Source organism: Chenopodium album, chromosome 14 (assembly GCF_948465745.1).
Source record: "Chenopodium album chromosome 14, dcCheAlbu1.1, whole genome shotgun sequence".
Classification (NCBI taxonomy): domain Eukaryota; kingdom Viridiplantae; phylum Streptophyta; class Magnoliopsida; order Caryophyllales; family Amaranthaceae; genus Chenopodium; species Chenopodium album.
The window spans coordinates 6,663,949-6,690,833 of record NC_137847.1 but is presented as its reverse complement, the minus strand read 5'-3'; the positions used below and the strand labels follow the sequence as shown (position 1 = coordinate 6,690,833).

Here is a 26,885-nt window from a genome sequence, read left to right as displayed (position 1 = left end):
GTGTAATCTTAATGCATATATTCAAAATATAACTTTTCATGATTTTTTAATGGTTAAATTAATGAGTCAACAAACTTGTTCATTCAAATTGATTCATTTATTGAGAAGCAAAGGAAATGATGGTTTATAATATAGGGCAAACTTAAGAGGGATAAAAAAAGGTAAAGGTAACAAACAAAATAAGTAAATGTAACTAATAAAGAAAACTATTATTATTTGAGACATTATTAACACCAGTTAAAGACCGGAACTAAAGTTTGAAAAATTAAAACTTGAAGATTGAACCAATTGTCTATTATCAGACCTAGATTAGACCAATAAAGCTGGACCAAAAGTCGATATTAGCATATCGTTTACTAGTTAAAGACCGGAACTAAAATTTGAAAATTAAGACTTGAAAATTGAACCCATTGCTGTATTATTAGACCTAGATTGAACCAATAAAGCTGGACCAAAATTTGATCAAATTATATATTACTTAGTACTTCGTATAAAATAGTTCATAATATTTATATATATATAAAAAAAAAAAAAAAAAAAAAGCTCCTAATTTATAGAAGTTCTTTAAAAAATAAAAAATCATATTACATACTTTAAACAAATGGGTCTGGTCCAAACTGTTTTGAATCGGACCGATGAATAAAAAGCAGACCGATAGACCGGTTCTCATCGGCCTGTTTTAAACTCATCTGGTCCATCTTTTGGCCCGAATCGATAATTAAATCGTTTTAGCCGAACGTTGCCTGAGATGGCGAGATGTGATCAAACTCTGCCTGCACAAAAGACCAATTGAGCTACTTTAGGCACAGTATAAATAATGTTCCTATTTGAAGTCAAAATCATCACTTTTTTACACCAACTGTTTTTGATTTTATTTCACAACCCAGAATCTTACTAATTCAATCATCTTCCTCATTCATTCACCTCTTTCTGTAATCCGTGATCCCACAATTTAATTTAATTTAATTTTTGTTCACAATTTCTAACTATGCCCAATAAACTATCATCATACCCAAATCTCTCCTCTTGTTTTAATCAAATCTCTTTTGTTTTCTGATTCTGGGTTTCAGTATTCTATAATTCAATTACAATTACCCAACATTCTTAATCAAGTTCTCTTCTTTCTGTAATTTCTGACAATGGCAAACCAAAATTCATCATACCCAATTCTCTGCGCTTCTTTCAATCAGGATTACAGGTTAATTTAATTCTGGAGTTTTCAGCTTTATACTTTGATTTGTGTTATTGGTATTTTGAAATTAATGGGTGTTTTTTTTTTCCCTATTTATTTTGGATTATATGAAGTTGCTTTGCTGTGGGGACGAAGCTTGGGTTCAAAATATTTGATGCTGAAACTCTCAGGCTATGCTATGAAAAGGGTAAATTCTTTATCTTTGTTGTTTATTGATCTTCGATGGTTTAAAATTTCAGAATTATTGGCATTAGTAGTTTATTTATGTGTTGTAAATTGATATGATTGGCAAAATATTTAATCTTGAATTATGCTGCTGCTGAATATCAGCAACTTATTTAAACAACAATGTTAATGACACTTTTAATGGAGATTTTGCTATTGGTATGATCTCGGTTCGTAGGCGGCCTTACCCAATTGCCTAACATTACTTATTCAATACGAAAACCGAACTTTCACCCTTAGCTGCTGAATGTTTGTAACATAGTATAGAAGGTAGAATTGGCAAAATCAAAATTTTAAATTTTTATGGATTGAGCATGATATTCGAGTTATGGAAACATGGCTTTTTTTTAGCTTATTAATGTTAGTTTTGGGGTGAAAGGTTCTGATGTAGTGATGTTAGAGGGTTGATTTAGGGAAGGTTTATGTCTGTTGATTATTAAATGTTAGCTTAGCTCTAGTCTTATGAGATCTTGTTTCTATATATTAGATATGGGTGCTTTCAGCATTGTTGAAATGCGATTCAGTTCGAGTCTTCTTGCCGTCGTTGGAGCTGGCGAACAGGTTATTTCCATTGAATTTTGACACAGATGATTTTAGCTCTTTTACTAAGTTATTGACCTATCAGTCTGCCAGTCTGCTAGCTGGTTTATATAATTCTAATTAGGTGGTTCATTTTTTTCCTTTTGGTGCACTCAGCCAGCTCTATCTCCACGCCGCCTTTGTTTGTTTAATACTACAACTGGAGCTCCTCTTCAAGAACTAAACTTCTTGACTTCAGTTCTTGCTATTCGTTTAAATAAGCTTAGGTGAGTAACCTAAAATTTTTCTAAGCTTTAACTCTTTTGAATTTTGGTTGACAATTTCCTTTTCTTCCATCTCCTCCCTCTCAAAGGCTATGGATGCAAGATTTAGAACTTTGCAAAGATGATGAGTAATTTTAAGTTTATCACTTATCCAACATATACACACTTATTTTGATTTAGAGCTCAAGTTGCCTTTAAAAATAATTGCAGCTACCATAAAGGACTAAGGACTGGGAGCTAATTGCAATTTTGAAAGCCGATATTTGTTTGTGCGTGTATTAGTTGGCAAATGTGTGATGAGAAACCCATCAACTAAATATATTTTTTTTTTAATTAATTTTTCATGATTTTTTTTCTTTTCCCCTAACTGTATGTTAAGGAAGACTATGTCCAACAGATTATGTTGGTGTGCTTCTGTCTTGGGTTATTGTGCCATTTGGTCTTGTAGAATTTATGTAGTGGCATTAGGGTAATGTTGATATATAGACTACTTCAGTGATTCCTATTACAATTGTTCAGGTTCTATACGCCCTTATCTTTTGGCTCTTTGACCCTTTAGTTCCTTAGCATTCCCTTGTTTTTGTTGTTTGTTGGAAGTTTCATGTGTTCCCTACTAATCTAAGTCTATTGTACCTTGGAGGCCAATGAATCCATTACTTGTATATGTAGCCAAAACTGCATGCCTTTTATCTTTATTTTTTATTCCAGTAACCATTAAAGATTTATCAATGCTGAAATCCAGTGTTCTGTACTCATAATTCTTTTGCTTATGTATCATATACTGCAGACTGATTGTTCTATTGCAAGAAAAGGTGTTCATATATGATATCAATAGTCTTGTGATTTTAAGTGTACTTGATACCGTGCCAAATCCAAAAGGTAATTGATCTGATGATATATTTCTGATTTATTGCTACCAAAGATCATAGTTTGTCTTAGATATTCAGTAATATGTAATGTGATATGATATGATTAACCCAATATGTGTCTCTCACAAGCATGCTGGGATTCTCTAAGTAAGGATATTGCATAGAACTCTTAGCATTAAGCTGAAGAGACACTATCGATCAAAAGCGGTTAATCTAGTCAACATCTTAAAATATAAAGGTTTCCATGAAAACGTTTTTATCCCCTTTTCCCCAAAACAATATAAACTATTAGATACTCCCTCTTGCCCTAAATACTGAGCAGCTTTTGAATTTTTTAGTTGTAAATACTCCCTCACAATATTTTTAGTTGTAAATTTAATTTGGTAAATATTTTGGGAGAGAGGTAGTAAAGAAACAAAAAAAACAAAAAAAACACCTTAGCCAAAATGTGAACAGTTACCTTGGCTATTCATTTTATCTATATTTTGTTTAATATCCTTTGCCTGTGGTGGGTAGTCATCTCTTTTCATATTTCAGCCCTAGAACAAAAGGAAAAAAATTTATCCTAGAACCTAAGCTTTGATAGCATGCTAGATTATGAGAAAACTCCTTAGCCTGGATATTCCATTGATCAAATATATAGGGATACAAGGGTTACACAAGATAGGTAAGAATACAATATTCACAAAATATATCCGGAACCTATGACAAGATTATCTTTTCAATAATCTCTATCACTTTATTTTATTTTTTTACCTCCAATTTGGCTAGGTTATGTCAACGGCCAATAAAGGGTGAAACTTACTTAACTCACGACACTTTATTCGCGCGTATTTTTGGAAGGCTTGTGGCCTTGTGGGTAGTACATGGAAATGAATAAACTAATATACAAGTAGAGTAAATGGGGTATTTTTTATTTGTTTTCATGAGACAGAAACAATATAAAGTTAATGTAAGTAGTGTTTGTGAGAGAGAGACAATAAATTAAGAGTAGTCCCATGCCAAAGTAGGAAGTAATGCAGGAAGCAGACAAACAAAACGAGTGTTGCAAGTATCTTAGGAATGGGGGAGTTTATCTTTCTGAAAATGATTTAATAATGTCACTCAGAGATAACCCTTTCTGGTTCCGCAGACTAAGTAGATTGTCAGAGTTGTTGATATTTGGAAGCAATCAAAGTACAAGACGAAGTACACTGACTTGTCTAGTTTTCTGACCTGTATCAATGCATTTTTACTGTTTTTATTTTCGCTTTCATTTGGAAAGGGTTCTGTGTGTTACAATAGAACTTTTCAGAGTTTATCACGCAGTCTAATATTTGAACTCTCTCATTTTAGGCCTTTCCGCATTCTCCCATATCTTGGATGCTTGCTTCTTGGCTCTTCCGGCAAGTACAACCAAAGGATCCATGCTAGTTTACGATATTATGGAGCTCCAATCCCTGTGTGAGGTTGGTAAATTCACATAAATCTTTCTGTCGCTATCTTTTTCAGATAAGAAATGGAGAATTTGCTTATTTAATTGCTGGTTCATTTGGATTTTTTTTTTTTTTTTTTTTTTTTAAATACATGATCTTTGTCCAGCATATTAACTTTCTTCGTCTTTACTAAAATGCATTTGTGAAGATACCTGACTGAAGTATAGGTGTATTTTGTCTTCTCCAACTGACTTAGGTGAAGATTGTAATGGAATTGCTTATGAAAACCTTGTCTATACACTTCAATTTTTTCGAATGATAATGATACCTCTCAAAGCTGGGATTTGATTGTGTTTTATGTAAAATTGGGAAGATTTACGGAAGTCCAACAAAAGCCTTGATTATCATTATTTTCCTATATTTATTCTATTATGATAGAAAACAGGCTACATAAAGCTCTTGAATTCTGTTGCTCATTAAACTTTCTCCTCTTGAAAAAAGGCAATAAAAGAATAGGTATAAGGAAAATTTGAACAAGCATTACATCCTTATCCGCTATGAGCATTGCTTTATGTCTTCCTATTCCTACTCTGGCTTCTAAAGTCATTATCCCAATAATTTGAAATACCTAACATATTTATAACAAACTAAACTCTAGTACTGCAAATTCCTGCTTAAAAGTTAACCTCACTGGGAAGAGTTTTCATTTAGAGTATCAACTTTTTGTGAATTCAATATTATTCATAGCTATCTACCATAATATCCCCTCCTCCCCAAAAATTACACAATTTGTATTTAGATATATCTGTGCAATATCTCAAGATTGGTCTTATGAAGAAGATTTAAGTAATTGTGTAGTTTAAGTATAGGACTATTTTTCAGCCATTTACCAGCATCACCAACGTAATAGGATTCCAACATTTCCTGCCCATAGTTGGCATTTGCTGTTTTTTTTATAAATGTTCTTGACTTGTTCTGACTATTTTCTTCCACTCATTTGGGGAAAGCTGATGGGACCCTATGAAAGTTTCTTTCTCAGCTATTTTTTTCCTTGTTGAGTAGAATGTTTGGTTGAGAAATGCACAAGAATGTACACATGGGAGAGCTGAGATCTCCTCTGTGAAATATGATTAGACATTGATTGTATCTAAATTGATTAGTTTGTAAAACACCAATGGTGCAATATAGCTTCTAGACTTGCTTTCCTTGTGTGGCTGCTTCTGTCTATTGTATGTCTTCTTTCATAATAATGTAGAATAGTAGACTAAAAATAGAATATAATATTATGTTAGCAAGCAGTTGTGAAGTTTTAATCTTTGGTTTTGTTCTAATTAAGATATTGTTTGGTACAGATAGATGCTCATCTTTCACCCTTGGCTGCAATGGTCTTTTCTTTTGATGGAACATACCTAGCAACAGCATCAGAGCAAGGAACCATGGTTAGAGTACATACGGTACCTGAAGGAACTAAGGTAACTTTATCTATTTTCAAGGATCATTTTTGGAAAAGGTCCTTATCTTTGCCAATTCATGTCATATGGCTGTCACATGCATGGAAGTACTCATTAAGAGAATGTAATAAACAAAGGCTCTGTTATATACATATTATTCTAGGATGTTATATCTACAATACGTTTACATGCATACTAAATTACAAGGGACAGTAGCCTGTAATGTTGTTGCTTGTTATGAGCAATATTGCCACCGTGAATTATAATAATTGCACATTTGCACTTCAATTTGATTTTAATTCAACATTGTGCTTTTTAATATTATCACTGTGTACCTTGTTACCAAATTTATCTAGACCATCCATCGTCCTTCCTTTAAAGTAATATGTGTCGATTGGTGGGACTTGGGATAATCTTAAATTAGCATTTAGAGGGTTGTAAATGTGATCCATTCTTTGGAAACTAGCAGGCTACAATTCACCCTCTCTTATATGGTCACATCTTTATACTTCTTGACAAACTTGAAGCAGGCTGTATAGATTTTTCCTGTCTGATCAAGTAACTGCTGCACCTCTGTTGTACCTTACCATTGCTGTTGGGTTGTGAATACTCTTTGGTGGTGCTTTTAGCTGTAATGAGCGACCTAGAGAAGGGGCATTATGAGTAGCGTAATATTATATTGTTAGTAGTCATTAGATTTAGAATAAATAAGGGAGAGTAGGCATAGAGAAAAGGCATCCAGAATACTTCAATTTTTATTTTGTTAGCTTTGGGAGAGGGTCAAGTCTCGAATACCTGAAAATTATCTTTAACTTATTGTACTTACAGCTTTCATAATCAATATCACTTTTTATCTCTTTACAATCATCTGTATGCTGGTTCATTACAAATGGTATCATTACAATCTAATGTTGCTGCAGCCTCCCCTTCTTAGTAGGCAAAATACTTTAGCAGCTTATTGTGTTAGATCCAAAACTATATCTATAGTTTCTGAGATACTCTAGAAGTTCATCCTTGCCGAACTCTGACTTTGATTAGTCCATCCTTCTTAAATATTCCATCTTTTCTATCTACTTAAATTTTCGTCGTTCAAATTTTCAGATAATACTCAAAATTAATCTTTTTGCCTAACCTAATTTATTTTTCTTGTCAGTGTTTCAGTTTTCGTAGAGGAGCCTATCCATCCACAATTTTCTCCTTGTCCTTTGGTTCGTTTATGCAGCTACCTAAATTTCTTGCCGCCATAAGTTCCTCTGGCTCTCTTCACTTATTCATACTTGGAGCTGCCTCTAATCAAAGGTAGATTGAAATGACTTTTTATTCTTTTGTTGCTTAATATCATTTTTTTGTTTTCAGTGCTCAAACTGTTTTGCTTTACAATTGGTGTCTATATTTTTATTCTAGTGACAGCTCTGTCCAAATTCTAGATTTTTCTATTGCTCAATCATTGGCGTTGCATATGTTTGGACAGTTTTTACCACATTACATTGTTTTAGTCACCGTTGCGGCGTCGACATAGTTTTTTTGTTATTGAAACCCAAGTATTTCATCCTCCTGAATGTAGGCTTTGTTTAAAGGTCACTCAGTGCTTTTGTAGTCTTTGAGTTGTATCTACTATTCTGTCTGCTATGAATTTTGTGCAGCTTGTATGGTGCTTTGCATCTTATTGACTTCTCTTTGGGGTGAACACAATCAGAAAAACTTGCAGTAATATGGAGTCCACTAGGGTAGCCTCATTTACTAAATGATGTCATTCTGGAGAACAAATGTAACATGTTAGCACTGAATTTCTTTCATTCCCCCCAATTCGTCCTCTTTATACCCTTGTACTCCGCATTAGGGTTCTTTTCCTCAATTCCCTATGTGCACAGGCACATGTTTTTGTGTGTCTTGGAGGGGATGGAAGAAGGGTGAAAGGAGCTTTTTGATGTCTAAGTTAAATTTACGGAGCAGCTTATGTAAAAGACTACTAGTTTAGAGAGAGGAGTTCTATTGGTATGAAAAAAATAGTTGGTAGGATTAGCTTGGTGAGGAAGGTGTTAAAAGTTGAGCAAGGGAATAAAGTCAGAAATTATCTATATAAGAGGAGATCAGTGAGAGGAAATGTAATTAGAATATTGCTGAGTAAATTTGATTTTGCATCAGTTTGTCTCCAAGGAAGGGAGTATCCAACCACTCAGGAAACTGGGATAATAAATCCCATTCGATAATTTAATTGCATTAAATAACAATGAAGTATCAAATTTCCCCCAAATTCTCTTCTTCCTCATTTCTACATTAGTACATTACTAATATTTTGTTCTGTTACAAAGTACAAAGCACTATATTATGATTTATTTTACTGGATGTTCCTGTATGTGGCTTTAATATAGATTATCCTATTTTTGATTTGATGTTTGCTGTATTCAGGGGTAGAAATTCAAGTAGTTTTATTGGTGGAATGATTCCTAGCTCAATTTTGGATCCAGCTCATCATCATGTTCTTCACAACGCAGTTGTTGAAGGAGTCAAAAGGTGAACATTTAGTATGACCATATTCTGGTATATTGTTTTGTTTATCTGCTGTATTAATTGTTTTATTTTTTGTGCAATGTACTTTGGTCTTAGGTAAATTATTAGATCAGTTTGGTGTTGGAAGAATCTTGAATGTGGGTGTTTCAGTGTTTGGAAGAGATAACAACACTAAAGAGACTAACATATTTATAAGCTACTTATATTGTATTTTACTTAATCTCAAAATTGTCCTAGCACTCAGTTCAGAAGCACGTTGCTCTGATTGAATCACATTTAAGGATATAGCAAAAAAAAACCTATTAGCAGAAAGGATGGCAATCATTAGTCAAGAAACTAGTTGTTTATATTGAGCTTGAATCAAAAGAGCAAGAGAAATCTGCTTTTCACTTTTAAGAGTTTTAACATTTGAAGGGCATAACAAGGTTTCAAATAGTTGCTTGAGTCATTTCACTTACCCAATTTTCAGATTGTATGGGATCAGGCTGAAAGGAGATGAACTAAATTTGTGTTGGCAAAGCCAATTTCTTGAATCATGGGCAGTCAGGCCACAACATTGCTTAATTAAAATAGGCATGTTTTCTGGGTACAAGTTAGAAGTTAACATTCATCTTAAAACCTGACAATTTGTTGACTTGTCATTTACTTCTTTAATTCCTCCATTCATGGATGTTTTGCATGCATTACAAATTATTCTATTTCCTGCATGAAATTATTCTCAAGTGAGTGTATTTTGCAGTTATGCTGTAATACGCAAAGTGGAGAAGATTTCCGATTCTTCTGGCTCTGGAACTTGCTGTTTCAGGTGAGTTAGATGAGTCAAATCTTTAAAATTGACCTCCTGTCTGTTTCTCTATAACCATACTTTTAGTATCAAGTTATGGCTGTGGATGAAGTTCTGATTTCTGTAATATACGGAGTAACAACTTACAGCTTCGTGGAACTTGAGGATTGCTACATTCCCTACCAAATAAACCTCAATTTTTGGTAGCAGACTTTAAAAGATCTTGGCTGAAATATACAACATTTTGGTGTGATGAATATCTTTCTAAAGCTATACTCTATTTCTCTTCCTCACTTTCATATCTTTTTGACATGGCAGGGCCACTGTTTCTGTTGTTACTTATGATGGATACTTCCGGGAATACATATTCAATATCAACCATAAGAACGAGTCCTCATGGACATTGGAGCGAGAGTACAATCTGTTGACTGCAATTTCTGATATTACTACTGGCTCATGAACCATGAACCTTCTTTGGTGCTTCCCTTAACTGTTCTGATTGTAGAGTGATCATACAAGTGATACAACTCACTCACTGTTACTGTTGAATCGCCGACCTCTTTAACCTATGCACATGCCATGTTTGTGCTAAATATCTGTCTGACTGTCACTGCGATCATACTGTTGCGTGCAACTGAGGAGTCTGATCGGTAAGGGCTGATGATTTGCTGCTCCGACTCCAACTGTAAAAAGTGCCGATGATTGATTATGGTAAACTTTCTACTCAAATGGAATGATATGTGCTTTTTTTGTCCCATGTTTCATCTCCAATTCCTGTGTGAGGTTGGTAAACTCACATAAAATTCTGTTAATATCTTATTCAGATAATAAAAGGAGAATTTGTTTATTTAATTGCTGGCTGATTTGGAGAAATGTTTTTAGTTGATTTCTTCATCTTCATTAAAATGCATTTGTGAAAATATCTTACTGAAGTATAGTTGTATTTTGATCTCTCTAATTGACGAAGATTGCTATGGAACTGCTTATGAAAATTGAAAAGCTTGTTTATACTCTTTAAAGTTTAAAGTATATGATAATGATGCCTCTCAAAGTTGAGATTTTTTTTTTATACACACTGCTATTTCTGTTATTTCTACGAGCTCATGAACCTTTCTGGTGCTTCTCTTAACTATTTAGATTATAGAGGGATCATACAACTCATTCACTGTTATTTTTTATTAGGTTGACCTCTTTAAACGACCTGTGCACTTGCCATGTTCGTGTTAAATGTACGTCGCTGCTATCTTCTTCCTGTATGCATCTGATCTGAGAGCTTTGATTGATAGGGGTGGCTGATTACTCGCTCCGGTAAACTTACTTGTAAAATGGCATAAAGTTCAATGTTTCTGTACAGCAGTTAAGTGTACAATGTACGTCATACTGGGTTGCAACCAGGTTGCTGTACTACTCGAGTCGTGGGTGTTTTACTGGATGTTTCTGCTCATTCTAGTACCCTTTCTGCTCTTTACATTACTTGTAGATAACAAATTGATGTCTAGAGCTTTTCTTCCTTCCCTTAGAGCTACTACATTTTTAGCTATTATTGTATGTTCCGCGACTTCTGTCCAATGCTGGATACACTAAATGTTGTACTTGTATGAAGAACATTATTTTCCTTAAAACTTGATATACTCGACTAGCGAGCAGTTTTTTTTTTTTTCTTTTTCTTTTTCTTAGTAAGGTCTTGAAAAAAAAAAAAATTACAAATCCGTGTGATATAAAGTTATTCCACTCGTTAGATCAACGCAAGAGTATGCTACTGCAGAAAAGCAGGGAACAATGGACCATGCATATATAAAGTACCGTACAAGTATTATACCACAATGCCACTAGATTTATGAAGCATGAAATTGTCAAATATAAATATGGAGTACCAAGCACGGTTTGGTGTAGTTGGTTAGGAATTCACCTTGTAATCTTGAGGTCATAAAGTCAAATCCTCTCAACTGCCCTACTTGGGGATGATGTTCCCTTATCCATCCCCCTCACTTTCAAGACCGACTCGCAAATATTGGACTAAAAATATCGTGAGGATTGAAATATGGTCAAGGTCCTATATTTTTTCAGGAGAAAATTAAAATATTCTTACTATGGATAGAGATGGAATAAATTGTTGTAATATGCCTCAAGATAGATTTGAAAGGATGTTGACCTAATACGTGTAGCAATTTGGGAGCTTGGGAATGGAAATTGGAGTATGATTGATGAAAGTATGGAAACATCTTGTTTCTTACGACTATTGAACTTGACAGACAAACCCGTCACAATCCACTTTTTCCTTTCCAAATTTGTTACATACGGGGGAATTGGGGATGATATATTGATATGAGAGTTTTATTTCCATTTGTAACTAAACACATATATTCTCTATTTTATGAAGTTATCTAGTTCCTCAATTTTAATTTAGTTGACAAACTATACTAAATAGTATACAGTACTAGTATTTACAAACTATACTTTGACTACGTAAAAAAAACCTTTATTTTGACTACTTTTGTAATTCATACGGAATATACAAGTAAAAACATGGTTATGTGAAAATCTTGTTAGATTCATCTCTATTACACTTTTAGAATTTGTTATATACACCCGGGTGTACCGTACACCCATATGTATTTTGTTCTCATTTTGATGTTTGTTTTTCTTTTAATCATCAAACGAAGAGCAAAACTAACCTTAGGTTAGTTGGGTGTACGGTGCACCCGGGAGTATATAACAATCTCTCTTACATTTTCTAAATAAATTTTTTGGTATTTTAACTCTTTGATAATTAAGGTCTTGTTCTTTTGGATTTCTATGTTTCAGTTCAATTTAGTTCTAAAAAGGTTAAAAATAAATACTACCTCCGTTTCATATTATTTACAACGATTTGACATAAAATAGAGAGGAAAAATGTCTAATCATTGCAAATAATATGAAACGGATGTAGTAAATTAAGCGGCAATGTTATTCCTATTTAAATAACCATGCGCATTACCAATTGGTTGTTGGTGTACTGGTTAGTGGGATTACACTTGGTAGGGAGGACCCTTGTTCGATCCCCTGCAATAACAATTGGGAGGGGTTTGGAGCCTAACCACCCATAACTGATCCCTAAATCTGGATTAGCCCAAAGGGTGAACCGAGTGTAACACCAAAAAAAAAAAATTAACCATGCGCATTTCAAGCCCAATTCTATAGGCCCAAAACATCATAATTACATATAACACACACAAGTTAATAAACACATTCAAGGTTTTTTCTTGACATTTTTTTCCCACTCTTAGCTAAGGGCCTGTTCTGATTGACTGAACTGAACTTATTGGAGCTGAATTGAACTGAACTGAAATGAACTGAATATTTTATGAGAGATAGAAATTAAGATAAGAACTGAACTGAACTGAACTTATTGGGGCTAAACTGAACTTATTGGAGTTGAATTGAACTAAACTGAATATTTTATGAGAGATGGAAATTAAGATAAGAATTGAACTGAACTGAACTTTATTGGAGCTGAACTGAACTGAAAATAAGCTGAAGAGAACAAGCCCTAAGACTCACACCATTTGAAGACTACTTATAAGTTATACTCCCACCGTCCCTAATTTTATGCCCCACTTGACTTTTCGCGGTCTCCAATAAGCGTTTTAAAACGGTTATATCTCCATTTTCACACGTGTAAAATTATAAAAAGTAAATATCAATAAAATGTACAATGAGACGCATCCAACAAGATCTCACATAACTATATTATCACTTATAGATTAAGATTATTTTATGATAAAAGTTTATAAAAATTGACCCAATTTTTTTGCAATGGGGCAAAATTTTAAGGACAAAGCAGGTAGTAACAACTACCAACTTACTCATTAAACTAGGCAATACGCCAAAAAACCTAGGGTAGTATGAAGCGCATCGGCTAGGGATGGCAAAGGGTCGTATTTGGACCGGGTCCAGATGTACCCGGTTCCAGATCCATTTTTGTATGTGGGATCCAGATCCTACTCGGATCCATCAGGTCTGAAAAATGGAGACCCGGATTCAGATTAGACGGGTCCAACGGATCCGGGCCTACAATGGGTCCAATATATTTTGCCTAATTTTTTATAATAAATGTAATGTTTGGTTCAAAAAATGCATTTCAAACTTTTGTCGGGGATTATTAAGTTCAACCTAAATTAAAGTTATACAACAAATCTAAAAACACAAAGTAACCAACTTATACACTTATACTTTGAAATAAAAATTATAAACAACGAAAAAAGTACTATGTTACAAATAAGCAAGTGAAAAAACAATGATGATGTATTCGATATGAGCATCCAAAATTCATCTCTTGAAAGGGCTAACATTTATCACTACTAGCGTCATCAACATTTTTAATAAAGAAACAAACAATTTTAGTTTTTTTAATAGAAAAATTAATTAACAGCCAAACAGATCTAGGTCCGGGTCTAGTGGTTAGAATTGGATCCAGATACGTTTTTTTCAGTAGGACCTGGATCCGAACCGAATTCGACGGGTCAAAAATTTAAAGACTCAAATTTGTGAAAAACGAATCTGGATCCACGGATCTAGGCCGGGTCTAAATCCATTGTCACCCCTAGCACCGGCCATCGTCGGGGTCGTATGACAAATTCGCTAACACGAAAACTCGACACAAGACACTTCTAATGGAGTTACAAATATGACTACTATATAACATACTCCATCCTCTTGTTGAATCTTCATCTTTCATACATCATACCCCACATGAAAGTGGCTGCTTGTGTTGATGGGCTTCCTAGATGGTAGGACCTTTCACAATTAATTTCCATAATTAAAGAAAAGCCGAAACACACCTTCCTAAAATCAAAATCAAACTTTGTTCTTCTTTCAATGACTTTCATTCTTCTTTCAATGACTTTCATTCTTCAACCCTCCAATTAAACTGGTGGGAAACTTTATTTAAAATAAATAATCCATTTCCTAAAAAATAAATAATAATATTAATTGTTGGAAATGATCCACATGCTTATAATTCATATTGGTTTCCTCGTCAAAACAGCAACATTTATTTTCTAATTTTTTTTTAGTTTTTCTTTGCTTTCAAGAACATTTGTACCTGAAATATAAAACCCCTAAAAATTTGTCATTCACTCTAGACTCTCCTCTGGAATTTCATCATCTTCTTTCCTCATTGAGGGTTCTGTTCATAAATATTTTTCTTTTTCAACTTTGGTCAAAAGGGGTCTTCTTTCCATCAAAATTGGAATTTTTTAATTCAATTTTTAGGCTTTGACTTCATCAAAGATTACCCCTTTTTATTAAATTTCATTTCCTCTACTGGGTTGTAATCAAATTCTTGGAGTTTGATTGGATCAGGTACGTTTTAGTTTAATTGTTTAAATCTTTGCTTTCTGGGTTTTTCAGAATTTTTATCTTTCTGGTATCGAAGTCTATTTATTTGAATAATTATGTGAATTTGTAGTGGGTTTATGTAGGACAGATTATGTTTGGACCGTGATATAGACGGAATTTGATCTGAGGTCTTGTGTTACCCCGTACCTCCTAATACTTTACCAACTGAACTAGCTGACCTTCCACGTATTCTTGCATGTTTAAATTTGTAACTTGTATGAGCATACTGTAGGTTTTACATCTGTTTTAGTGTTTTTTTGTGGTATTATGACTGCACATTGATAGTTTATAGGTTGGATTGTTTGTAATTTAATACTAGTTATTTGTACTACGGAGTAATTTTAATGTGAGAATCTTAACTTGTATATAGCTCAATAAACAGTCTAATTGAAGTTAATGTTGGTATTTGTTTTTGGATTGTTTCAGAACTTTGCATCACTGTGATACAATCACTGTGATACATTGAACTACACTTGAAGATTAAGCTTAATTGGTGTGTTGAGTATTGTCCCATCTCTATTGGGCTAGAGGGTAGAAAATGAGAATTTTAGCTCGCTCTATTCGCCAAATTCAATCAATTTTAAGGTCCCAAGGAGAAAATTATGCAATTGGATTGGCAAGGAGGAGATATTTGGTAAATCGGAGTTCGAATTATAAGTATGAGGCTATTCGAAATCTGCAAATACATAGATATGCTCGTCCGTTTTTTATACCATCAAGATACTTGTCATCCGAAGCAGTGGAAATTTCCAATGGAGGTCACCTTCTGTTCTTAAGTTTAAATACTCTCAAATAATGTGATTAAGAGTTAGTGGAGTTTGATATAGTGAAACAAACACTCTCAAATATATGTTTGGGTGTAAGAAAAATGTTCACGAAAATTTGGGTTAAGTCTTTGCTCTGATTGTTGTACTACAGATGGGATTAAAGGAGGCCCTCTTGTGGAGTATGAAAGGCGAGTTGCGGCTGGTGAACTATTTGATGGTGATCTATGTCAGGTATGAAGTGTTAAATCTCGAAACTGCTTGAATCAAAATTTAAAGAAATTTCTATACTGTAATTTATCAATTTGTAAAGGGTTAATGACTGCTTGTATTGGTTTCAGCAATTAGCATCTTTGTATTCTGATTTTTGGAATTCCTTTACATTGGTGCAATGTTTTTAATTGCCAAAAATATTGATGCAATGTTGTGAACTGTTATCTAGAAAAGGTTTTCTTTGTAAGTAAAAATGCATTAATGTGCCAAATGTTAATGTAAGAACTGAATGTACATAGTACAATGTAATGTTTGGCAGTGTGCATAAGTATTGTCTTTTATCAGATATTGTCATTTGGATGAAATGCTGACTATAATCACTGCAGCTAGACACTTTGAGAGAGCTTCAGAGGCTCTATGATGAGCTTGTTAAGAAAGAAAATGAATGCCGGTTGGATCGCTATGCAACTTCAGAAAAATCTGGGAGGCAAGTGCTCTTCTCTTTCTTTTCATTGTTGCTTCTTAGTGTTATTTATTTACTCTGCTTCTTTTTTGTGGCTTTTGAAGTTGAAGATTTAGTTTGTGATGCAGGAGTAGATGGTTATGGTCCCGTTTTATTCCACAGACATCTTATTCCCCTGTGAAAGGATTATATCTTTATGGTGGAGTTGGCACAGGAAAAACCATGTTGATGGACTTGTTTTATCATCAACTGTAAGATAATATTCATTTGTTTGATTTTAAAGGAAACTAGTAGAATGCTGTTAAATATAAATTTATATGCTAATTGTTACATTATTTACTTCCTTGAATAACCTTTAAAAGTGATAATGTATGTACTCATGTCAGACCTTGCAATTGGAGGAAAAGGAGGATACATTTTCACGACTTCATGCTCAATGTTCATAGCCGTTTGCAGGTGCGGATGTTTCTACTTTAAATTCCTTTGATGAGAGTGTTGTCTTGAAAATCAAGAACCATAGAGGTGAACATATATCACTGAAAATAGAATGTCAATTAGAAGCTGATTGTTTCAAACCACTTGCAACAATTTTGAATCTTTAGAGTACCCCGAGGAAGATAACTCAAAGAAAAAATCCATTTTGGGGCAGGGCCATCTGAGGGTTGTTGCCCTTGTTGGGGGAGAATGTGAGGGAATGATATGATTCTTTTGACTATTAGATATTTTGTATGGTTTCTCATGCTTATTTCACGTCTCTGAATAAACTGATGATTTCACTTAATAGTTTTTCTAATCAGAAGATTAAACTGATGTATAGTCATTTACTAGATGGCAGAATAGTGACCGATTCAATATAAATTGATCTCAGGTTTAATTTTACTGCATAGTAGAATAATGGTATTGAGTTTTTTTAAGTTATTACAGTGTGAATGTAAGATTTTAATAGTTCTGTTTATTTGCAGAAACACAGGGGTGTGACTGATCCACTTGAAGTTGTTGCAGATGAGATATCAGATGATGCGATTTTGTTATGTCTTGACGAGTTCATGGTACAGCACTGGGCATATGGAACCATACCAATGATTTCAACAGCTTCTTTAATGGGTGTAAATGTGTAAAATATGTTGACAAATTGCTATCTGTGTTTTTTTTTGGTTCCCAGGTAACCGACGTGGCTGATGCATTAATATTGAATCGTTTATTTGGACATCTGTTCAGCAATGGTGTTGTAAGCATTTTTAACTTCAAACTGTTGCTCTTGCCTGAATTAAATAATTTTCAATTTTCCCCTCTCTCTGTCTTCCACAGATTGATTTTTTCCCCCTTGTTTCTCTGTGCTGAATTTAGATTCTTGTTGCAACTTCAAATCGTGCCCCAGATAATCTCTATGAAGGTGGCCTACAGAGAGATCTTTTTCTACCTTTTATTGCCACAGTTAAGGTTAGTCTCAAGGCTCATCCTAGTATACCTTTGACCTTAGTTTCTTCGTAAAGTTTGATCAGAAGAATATGAATTAACAGTGTTTTCACGATTAACCCAAAGACAATTGTAGAAAAACAAGGCTTTCAGTTGTGCCAGAGATACGAAGTCATTCCTTCAAGATAAACTGTCATTTGACAATTTTTACTTCAACCACCTATAGAATTGCTAGTTTTTTCATTCTCATTATTTTTGCAGGAAAGATGTGCAGTGCATGAAATTGGATCATCAGTGGATTATCGGAAGATGACCTCAGTAAGTTTGGTTCTAATTTAGTGTAGTCTTTTATCACATGGATTTTTCATCTTTATATGCTAATTAGTAATAGCTCCTGCCTGTACTTGCAATTGCAGGGTGAGCAGGGCTTTTATTTGATTGGACTGGATATGTCAGGTCTTCTGAAGGTTAAGTTGCAGCAGCTAATAGGGGAACATCAACCTCAGCCACAAGAGGTAGAAGTGGTTATGGGAAGGAAACTACAGGTACGTTTACAATAAATATCGCTAGTGCTTAATCATGATAAATCCAACTTGCTAAACATTCTGCTAAAATTTTTTAGGTTCCATTGGGTGCTAATGGATGTGCTTATTTTCCTTTCGAAGAGCTGTGTGATAGACCTCTTGGAGCTGCAGATTATTTTGGATTATTCAGTAAGCAATGTTACTTTATTAAAATATCTGCAAATTTCACTCATCTTTTTTCCTTGCTGGTTTTGGATGATTGCTGCTTGTACATAGTTTGTACTATATGTATGTGAAATAAATGAATGATACACGTATAATACTACGTATAATATACCAACATTTTTATAGAAGCAAATTCATCATGGTGTCTACTGAGCCATTATGTTCTCTGATCTGAGGCTGTTGTAACATGAGAACTTTTGTGTTGCTAGGCTTCAGCTTCCCAATTTGTAACTATCAAAATTGATCTTGCAGCTGACTGTCTTTGGTCCTGTCATTTTGTTTCATTTTTATTTTTACTGTTTGCTGTCGTTCTGTGGTGCATCTGCCTGTAGATTTTGCAATGTTATATGTTGTATATACATGATTTATGATATGATTTATTTTGCAGAGAAATTTCACACTCTGGCAATAGATGGGGTGCCAAATTTTGGGCTAAATAACAGGACAGCAGCATATCGGTTTGTCACTTTAATTGATGTACGTCTTTTTTCCTGAATTCTTAAATGCCTGTCCTATTGGTTTTGTTGCATTTTTATGTGAATGCTAGAGAATTATGATATTGTCAAGATTCAGTTTTGAGTATGATAATGCCATTGATATATGAATGCTCATGCGGTCATAGTGTCATACCAATCAGGAAGAGAACTGGGAGAAGAGAAATGTAAAGGGAATAAACATACTGCTTTTCTTTGTGATTAAGTTTGGCCTTGGTGTGTACAAATCTGCAATTGGTTCATTGGTGTATTTATTTATTTACATATGTATTGAGAAATGCCTAATGTTTTAAAAATAACTTTATTTCACTTAAAATTTGAGAAATCTAAACTAAATGCACAAGATTGAGGTAATCACTGCCTTACTGGATTCTGAGACTGCACCTTAAAATTAAAAGCTAAAAAATTTCTTTGTATTCTACTAGGTGATGTATGAAAACAAAGCTAGATTACTGTGTACTGCTGAGGGTAGCCCATATGAACTCTTTGAAAGAGTTGTAACAATAGCTGAGGCCAAGAGCATGGCACCACGGACTTCTTCAAGATCAGCAAAAAAAGATTTTGCTGATCTTTGTGTTGACAATGAACTTGGATTTGCCAAGGATCGCACCATTAGTAGGTATGTATATCTGTTTTCTTTTTTTATTTGGCAGAAAAAGTGGTGTTGGGGGGGGGGGGGGGGGGGGTCGGGGGGTGGGGTTACATGCTGGCACCATTAGTGCGTGAATCAATTAATTGATGTGCTTGCTGTATCCTTAACAAATTAGAAGTTACCACTAGGGTATATCAGTTTCCTTGGATACTCTTAAGTCTTAACCAGCTTTGAAGTTACTTGTTCTTTAACATTGTTCCTTTTTCTGTCAAACTTTTGCCCTTTTTTCAGTATATATAACAATAAAAGCATTTTTCAATGCAAATATAACAATGTGTTATCCTTATGATGAATCAATGTCCTATTTTTTTAAAAAGGAATGGGCAAGTTTTGACACTAAGTAATAAAAGGGAGACACAATAGGATAAAGAGAGTTGTGAATTACCAATTCTCTTCTCCGTACCTTTTTTGGAGGTCTTTCTATTGAATTCCAAGTTTATATAAAGTGGATTTCATGCTTGCAGATTAACAGAAATAAATAGCAAAGAGTACCTAGAACAACATGCTGCAATGTTAGCAGCCAAGAAGTCTGAACAGGAGACATCAGCTGAAAATGCCGTGCCATCTTGAAAGAGGAGATGAATAAAATTGCCATACAATTGGAGAAATCTTGTGTGATAGCATAAAGTCTCCTAAATTGCGAGTTGGGTCTGGTGCAAAGTGGAGATTGATAGATCCTTAATAATACCAGCAAAAGAAGAATAACATGGGCTTAAAGCTTAATCCTGTTGTAACATTACTGTTATACTAGCTGTTGTAACTTCTATAAATATTTTACTCATCAGAGTAGATCTGAGTTGTATATAGAACAAGAAGCTCACTAGCATTCTTAGTCTCTTAGATGATTGAATTAAACATTTTTTTGATACAAACAAGGCAATAAACCATAGTACAATACAGTACTAAACTCGTTGCACTTGTCAACCTTATTCGAATTTCTGCAAGGTTGGGGTATGTTGATGTTCTATTATTATCAGACGGTCATCCTGTTGTGTTTTATGAAGTGCTTTACTTGCCTCTGCATATTCTGTGAAGTTGCTTGACCCCTAAATCTTGCATTAGTGAAGAGAGGCAGATTATATGTAAAAGAAAAGCTAGTTAGAAAAACATCATAGTTATAACCTTGTAACAAGGTATGTAAACTAGGGTAGATATCTTGATATCACGTCTTTCTTATGGAAGCGTGTGTGAGCATGACTAGAATGAGTATAATTAATCTCCGAAAAGCTAAATTATGTTCTTGGATGGAGTTCACTTGGTCAAGCAATTAGAGGATTAAGAGTTGTTAGCATCTTTTTTAGTGAAGTATGTTTATCTGTCACTATCTGAAAATAATAGTCACATATAGTATTTCATAGAATCATAGGATTGAAATAAAAACTTTTAAAGTAAGACAGAGTAATATATAATACTCCGTAATTGTATTAGCTGTTATACCCTTACTAAGATTGAGTAAAAGTGAGAATATGAAATAATCCCACTAGACCAAAGGACTTTTAGTAAAATTTTGTTCCATATTATGAGGAGATGAGCCAATGAGATTATTGAGTATCGATTCAGACGAAGGAATGAATTACGTGCATAAATGTGTAATACTCCGTAATTATTTGGCAATATGGTTTACTTAGGAACGAGCAGAACAAAGCCTCACACTTTATATTTATCCAATAATTATTGTATCAAAAGTTGTTAAAAATAATGATTTATTCTGTTATCTAATGCTTATAGTCTATTTTTACCAACTTCAGAGCTGCAAGAAAACATCTCAGAGAACCATTTAAGGTGATGAACAAAGATGATAAAAAGATTACTCTAAATGCTCTCCAATTTACATAATACACTACATTCACCATACTCTTTGAACTGTAAACAGAAATCGCAGGCTCGCAGCTATGCAATACTCAGGGTTCACACAATCACATTTCACAGAAACAATAGTCTTGTAGATCATTTTATTCGAACTTGAGTAAATATACGAATAAATTCAATAAGTCAAGGATAGACAACCTTCAGAGTTTAACGCAAATAAGCTTTAGTTAAGCTCCAACTTTTCTATCAACATGAAGTAAATAAGGTTATCATGGCTACAGAAGATATATATTGTTGTGTATAAACAGCTTTTAGACCCAGTATAGTGCATATTTCTTGCGAAATGGTGACAATCAAAGCCATTTTGCAGTCTATAAATCAAGACTAGAAACAGCAGTAAGCCTTCACAAAAGATAATATTGCGGTAGCCATTGTTTTGGGGTAATGCAATTGGTTTCTGAAAAAAATACAACTACCAATACGCAGGCTAGCTCAAAGAAAATGGATTGCAAAATTAGTTCCTTTTTCTTAGCTGGTAGTCAGGTAACATCACCAGCTGCGCGAAAAACTTCCACCATCGTGTGCAAATGGTCTTCTAACACTGAAGTTCCAAAGCTGCTTCAGTTTAAGTGAATTGTAAATATCCATCAAGTAGACTAGCGTTGGAATGAAATTGAGTAAGAACCAGTGTTAGGATCCTTCACGGCTTTGAAGTTGTCGACACTCATTCCAAAGCGGCCAAGTATATTGTTACCCACGTCCTTGAGCTTTCCTGCACACACACATTATGTTAGGACTCCATTCATAACATGGCAACCATGACAGACTTTCTAATACATAACATTTTTCTTCGCCATCAAAAGGCTATGACCGCAAAACTAAAAAGAAACATGACATACACACAGAAACAAACTTGTTGCAATTTTTCTAAATCAAAAGGCTAAAAAAATACTTAGCATATAAAAAAAAATCCAAATGCCAATATTGTGAATTTAAATCAGTAACAATTCAACAGTTTACTGCTGTAGAGCATCTGGTTTTATTGTATTTCTATATAAGGTCCGAACACTCAGAAGAATCAGAACTCACCACATGCATAATATATCTTATTACATTGAAATCGTTACAAGATAACTCAAACCATTTTGCGGCTTAATTTGAACTAACCGCATGCATAATATATTTGACACGAAGTATATAGCCTGTACATAGATTTCCTTACAAAGATAGTTCAAACCATTTTGCAGCTTGATTAGTTCATATAGGAGCAAGAAATTTATTTTATGAGTAAGTTTATAAAAAGATGGAGAATCTCTGTTCATCATAGCCAACTGATTTAACTTCATCCCTGCGCCAGTAAACACTCACAAAGCATATCCTTAAACTCTCAGTAAAGTAGACAATCCTCTAGACATACATACAAGCTCTCTCAATTATATTGCTTCCAAGATTATTGCTACTATTAGTACTATATACTTTAAGATGGGTTGCACAGTAGTAAATTTTCAACATTATGGCTAGGCTCCAATTACAAACTCATTGATATTTCTAAACCTTATTCAACTTAATTTCATCTTTCTGATAAATTTATTTGTAGCATTTAGCTGGCTAAATTGAAGTACAAACTTTGGCTTCAACTTTAAACAAGGGGAAAATTTCAGCACGGGTAGCATCTGACTTGATTTGCACACAAATCCAGAAAGTAATCACAAAGGAGAGTAAAGATCAAAGAGTGAAATAAAGAAAGGTTACCAATCATCTCTTCCTTCATTTTCTCCATCTTTTCTCGGGCTAATGGCTCCAACCGAACAATATTTCGCCTAGCCTGGTCATTTGAAGGTTCCACTTCCATTATTTTTTTCATATCTGCCAAATATCAAAATAGAAACCACCAAAAATGGTATAAATGCATGAGTAAATCAGATATATGCAAGATTCATATAGGTAAATTGCTAAAATATCATCTCTAAAATAAATTAATCAAGCAGAAAACGCAGAACAATTTGGAAGCTCACCAGAGATAGCCTCTTCATATCGTTCAAGCTTCTCATAAGCCTCTCCTCTCCTAAGAAGAGCTTTAACATATGTTGGATTTAGTTCTATAGCTTTTGAGCATTCCTTCACTGTCTCGTCATAATTCCCCTGAATGAGCAACATGCAAAAGAATGGAATTACAGAACTGAAATACACATTAACAGGAGGATAGTGTCTTATCTGACAGAAGACTACAATTCTTAATGGCAGCCAACATGTAGAAACACATAAATATAGTATGTTAGTGAGGGGAGGCTACCCAAACCAACCCCCCCCCCCCCCCCTCCTTTACCCAATGGTACAAAAGGAACACACAAAAGACATTGCACATTCTATCCCACAACTCAATATCACGTGACTCACAGCCCAGTTTACTGACAACCCAATATCACGTGACAACACAACTCAGTATATACATAGATTAGTCATTTGTGTATCACTCCTACAAACAGTAGACTCACTACCCTGAACACAGCAAGGGTAATATAGAATATGAGCCACATATGTTATGTACAAATTAAGCATCCAGCTAACAATTGGATACTTACTCATGAAAGCACCAGCAAGATACAGCATTAATAAGCAGTGTGGGTACATATCAGATGCAAATTCAGCTTTATGAACATGCCAATAAAACTGAACAAACTGAAGTAATAAGCAATATGAACTTCAACCATAATTTGGTGGCCAATGCACCAGTCAGTTTTCTGGACTATTAGTTCCAGCCCTTTCATGTAAATGTCTACTCCGTGTCTCCGTATAAGTTATAACATGATCTATGGCCAAAAAGTTTAGCAACCAATGCACAAATTTCTACATCAAACACACCCAAAGGGAACATTTTATTGTGTTCCGTTGGAATGCTAAACAGTTTGAACCCAGATCTTTTGTCATGAATTGAGCAACAAGCCAACAACCATCATCAAACAAGACAAAATATAAGCAAGCCCACAATTAAATAAGCAATATTGTAAGAGAAGTTTATAGTACTAATAATAAGAAACTTTTACCAGAATTTTCTTGCTAATTTAATGAAAAAAAAAAAAAAAAATTGCATGGCCCTTGAAACAAGAAGGAAACAGAATCACGGAATAAAATGCAATAATAAATTGGTTTGTACTAAGAATATTGAAAGGCTAAGATACTTGGAGATTAAGTACTAGTCTTTATTTATGGATGATTATATTTTCCAAACTTACACTACTACCTCAAGATTTAACAAGTAAAACTAGTTACTTTTGAAATCTTATATCCAAAAATATCTTTGAGAACATAGATATTCCAGAACTTAAACATCACCACAAATTAATGAGTTATCACCCATTGCAACAAGCCATTATGTATACCAGGACTAAAAGGATTTTGAACTAAGTATAGTTATAACTCATGAGACCCAAACAATACTTAATAAAAAAGTTCATCTCACGAATAAAAAATGCAGCCGTACAAAAATTCACTCTCTTCATATAATAAAAGAGAGGTTCTTTGCTAAGTGCTAGAAAACATTCCAAACACCACAATTATAAAACTGCTATGACTTAAACTTACTAGACTTATTAGCTGCGGTTTTAATAGAGAATATCAACCCTAACCTTCCAGTCACATTAGTAGCTCAATTGGAGAATATTTCCCCCCACCTCCTCTTCAGTCTCCACAACATTCTTTACGAAAACTGTGAAAGCCCCAAAAGTTTAAAATAGGGAGAGGGTGAAAGAAAGTTTTCTGACAAGCAAGTACAAATGACAAGCCATATACACAAAATAAATTATCCAAGATTAAACATAATAATGATTCTACTTCTCAACAAAAGCATGTGAAGAACCTAGTATCCTTTTGTAAACTAAAGGGTCATAAACCTGAAAGGCTCAAATTTTAGTCAATGTACAGCACAACGGGAAGGTTTCCAAAAGAACACTTAAAACCTGAGGGATAAGACATTAAGACCAATGATTGTTATCTAAATTAATTCATCTTAGATTACTTTTTAAACTAAACTATTCAGTAATAATGGAGGTTTATCAGTTAGAATTTATACTCACGGCTTTAATTATTCAAGCCTTAATGTCAGTTAATTGTATCTTGTCCGTTGATGATTGCCTAAAAGTCTAAAGCTAGCACACATCAGTCTACAGGACCGTGATCAATAAGAAGCAACAGAAACATACCAGTTTCAAGTAGCATATTCCACGGTTCGAATGGCATATAGAACGTAACTCTACTGATTCTGGCATTTCTGGAGCTACTTGTAGAGCCGACTCATACTTTAACAATGCATCCTCAAATTGACCATCTTTAAACAACGTATTCCCTTCTACTTTTGCATCATTAGCTTGTGCTAGCGCTCGCTGTTAATAACAAAAGGAAGCCATTAACAGTTTTGCATAAATGAACAGCAATCTAATGTCAACTAAGGTACATAGAAAACACAAGGCTTCCATAAGTACATCAAGTACTCAGGCATGACAAACACTAAAAATAACAAAATTCATCTGTCAATTATTACATAACCATCTAAAAATAAGTAAATGTTATTCAGTCACCACATATATAAACGAATCAACAACGTTGTAAACACTAAGCATCAGCCAAACCTTAATATCACCAACAAACGCGTGTTTTATCACAACTTTTTAAACAATACCATTACTCAATGCTTATACTTGGCCTACAGGACTGCGCCTATCAAAACCAGAAAATCGCGCTTGAGCACAAGCTAAGAGCTATCTCTACAAACCTTCCTCAAAAGAAGGATTCCAAATGCATTAGTTTATCAATCTGATAGTATCAAAAGACCAAACTTACAATACATTACAATGATACTTCATAGATAACCAAATATAATCCAAAAATTATACCTCTAGCTACAAAGTATAATCAATACTAAGTTCAAGAGAGCATCATGAACTCCTTTTTCTACAGGAAGGTGAATTTTTAGCAGAAAATCAAATTCAATGTCAAAAAATGTCTAAATTCAAACACAATTCTCAAAAATTAACAAATTATAACCAACAATAAGTTAGAATTTCTCAAAAACAGTTCCAAAATCAAAATTAAGAGAGATAAACTAAAATTACCTGTTTCAATTGATCATCATCAAGAGCATCTTCATAAGAATCATCTTTAGCAGCCATTAATGGCGCAGATTGTTCTTCCTCTCCATCTCCTTGTTGATTATGCTGTTGTTCGTCGTCGCCATTGTTATCGTCATCGCCAAAGTCGGTGCCTCTATCAGAATGATCGCCTTCGCTAGCAGTTTCGAAACCCTCAGAAACGTCCTTGTTGTTGTTGTTAATGGCGGAACTCGTTTCAGGTTCAGAATCGAGATTTTTGGGGTTGATCTGGTGTTGTGGTGGTGGTGCTTCTTCGTTTGCTGGTTCGATGACCACCATTTTTGAGAGTTTTCTGGGAAAGAAGGTTTGATTGTTGAGTGAGGTTGAAGAAGAAGAAGAAGAAAGAAGCTTCAAAGTTGAAGGTTTTGGGTAAATTTCTTCGAGAAACCTCTCAACTTCTCTTATTTATTCGTCTCTCTAACTTTTTATCAATACTTGCACTGATTATGCATTGAACGGTCTAATTAATGTTTATTTTAATTTAATACGGAGAATATGTATTTTTAGGTATCTTATCCAATGTCTCGAGAGCGTTCTTTAGCTTTTGTCATT

General features: G+C 34.1%; 3 protein-coding genes across 4 annotated transcripts; 2 read left to right on the top strand and 1 right to left on the bottom strand.

Moving 5' to 3' along the window:
• The first annotated feature begins 706 nt into the window (after positions 1–706).
• Positions 707–10,891, top strand: LOC145578749 (autophagy-related protein 18b-like). 2 transcript variants are annotated; one of them, XM_081636053.1, is made up of 12 exons: positions 707–1,198; positions 1,306–1,379; positions 1,905–1,978; positions 2,114–2,223; positions 3,008–3,099; positions 4,425–4,537; positions 5,857–5,976; positions 7,109–7,254; positions 8,365–8,469; positions 9,206–9,271; positions 9,569–9,961; positions 10,537–10,891. In XM_081636053.1, exons 1-11 carry the CDS (start codon positions 1,140–1,142, stop codon positions 9,708–9,710), a joined length of 1,101 nt encoding a protein of 366 aa, XP_081492179.1. In that variant the 5' UTR covers positions 707–1,139; the 3' UTR covers positions 9,711–9,961; positions 10,537–10,891. The 2 variants fall into 2 exon arrangements, with proteins under 2 accessions (XP_081492179.1, XP_081492178.1); XM_081636052.1 differs by having other exon boundaries at positions 10,433–10,891.
• Positions 10,892–14,103: 3,212 nt separating this feature from the next.
• Positions 14,104–20,328, top strand: LOC145578748 (uncharacterized). Its single transcript, XM_081636051.1, has 15 exons — positions 14,104–14,593; positions 15,056–15,387; positions 15,548–15,627; positions 15,993–16,093; positions 16,198–16,320; positions 16,456–16,525; positions 17,032–17,118; positions 17,232–17,297; positions 17,417–17,509; positions 17,747–17,803; positions 17,902–18,030; positions 18,108–18,198; positions 18,623–18,711; positions 19,154–19,347; positions 19,845–20,328. The coding sequence occupies exons 2-15, from the start codon at positions 15,168–15,170 to the stop codon at positions 19,948–19,950; spliced, it is 1,506 nt and encodes a 501-aa protein (XP_081492177.1). The 5' UTR covers positions 14,104–14,593; positions 15,056–15,167; the 3' UTR covers positions 19,951–20,328.
• Positions 20,329–21,538: 1,210 nt separating this feature from the next.
• LOC145578747 (uncharacterized) lies at positions 21,539–26,720 on the bottom strand. Its single transcript, XM_081636050.1, has 5 exons — positions 26,298–26,720; positions 25,389–25,568; positions 23,205–23,331; positions 22,942–23,055; positions 21,539–21,961 (listed from the first exon to the last, which is right to left on the bottom strand). The coding sequence occupies exons 1-5, from the start codon at positions 26,610–26,612 to the stop codon at positions 21,846–21,848; spliced, it is 852 nt and encodes a 283-aa protein (XP_081492176.1). The 5' UTR covers positions 26,613–26,720; the 3' UTR covers positions 21,539–21,845.
• Positions 26,721–26,885: the final 165 nt, after the last annotated feature.

What these genes read in the sequence shown, in the direction of transcription:
- LOC145578749 (XM_081636053.1), top strand. Translation starts at nt 1,140, where the DNA reads ATGGCAAACCAAAATTCATCATACCCAATTCTCTGCGCTTCTTTCAAT. An exon ending in TCGTTGGAGCTGGCGAACAG is followed by an intron (nt 1,979 to 2,113) that starts GTTATTTCCATT and finishes TGGTGCACTCAG; the next exon opens with CCAGCTCTATCTCCACGCCG. An exon ending in CGGTACCTGAAGGAACTAAG is followed by an intron (nt 5,977 to 7,108) that starts GTAACTTTATCT and finishes TTTTCTTGTCAG; the next exon opens with TGTTTCAGTTTTCGTAGAGG.
- LOC145578748 (XM_081636051.1), top strand. Translation starts at nt 15,168, where the DNA reads ATGAGAATTTTAGCTCGCTCTATTCGCCAAATTCAATCAATTTTAAGG. An exon ending in TTGATGGTGATCTATGTCAG is followed by an intron (nt 15,628 to 15,992) that starts GTATGAAGTGTT and finishes TAATCACTGCAG; the next exon opens with CTAGACACTTTGAGAGAGCT. An exon ending in TTATGGGAAGGAAACTACAG is followed by an intron (nt 18,031 to 18,107) that starts GTACGTTTACAA and finishes AAAATTTTTTAG; the next exon opens with GTTCCATTGGGTGCTAATGG.
- LOC145578747 (XM_081636050.1), bottom strand. Translation starts at nt 26,612, where the DNA reads ATGGTGGTCATCGAACCAGCAAACGAAGAAGCACCACCACCACAACAC. An exon ending in ATGATGATCAATTGAAACAG is followed by an intron (nt 25,569 to 26,297) that starts GTAATTTTAGTT and finishes TGTTATTAACAG; the next exon opens with CGAGCGCTAGCACAAGCTAA. An exon ending in ATATGAAGAGGCTATCTCTG is followed by an intron (nt 23,056 to 23,204) that starts GTGAGCTTCCAA and finishes GATATTTGGCAG; the next exon opens with ATATGAAAAAAATAATGGAA.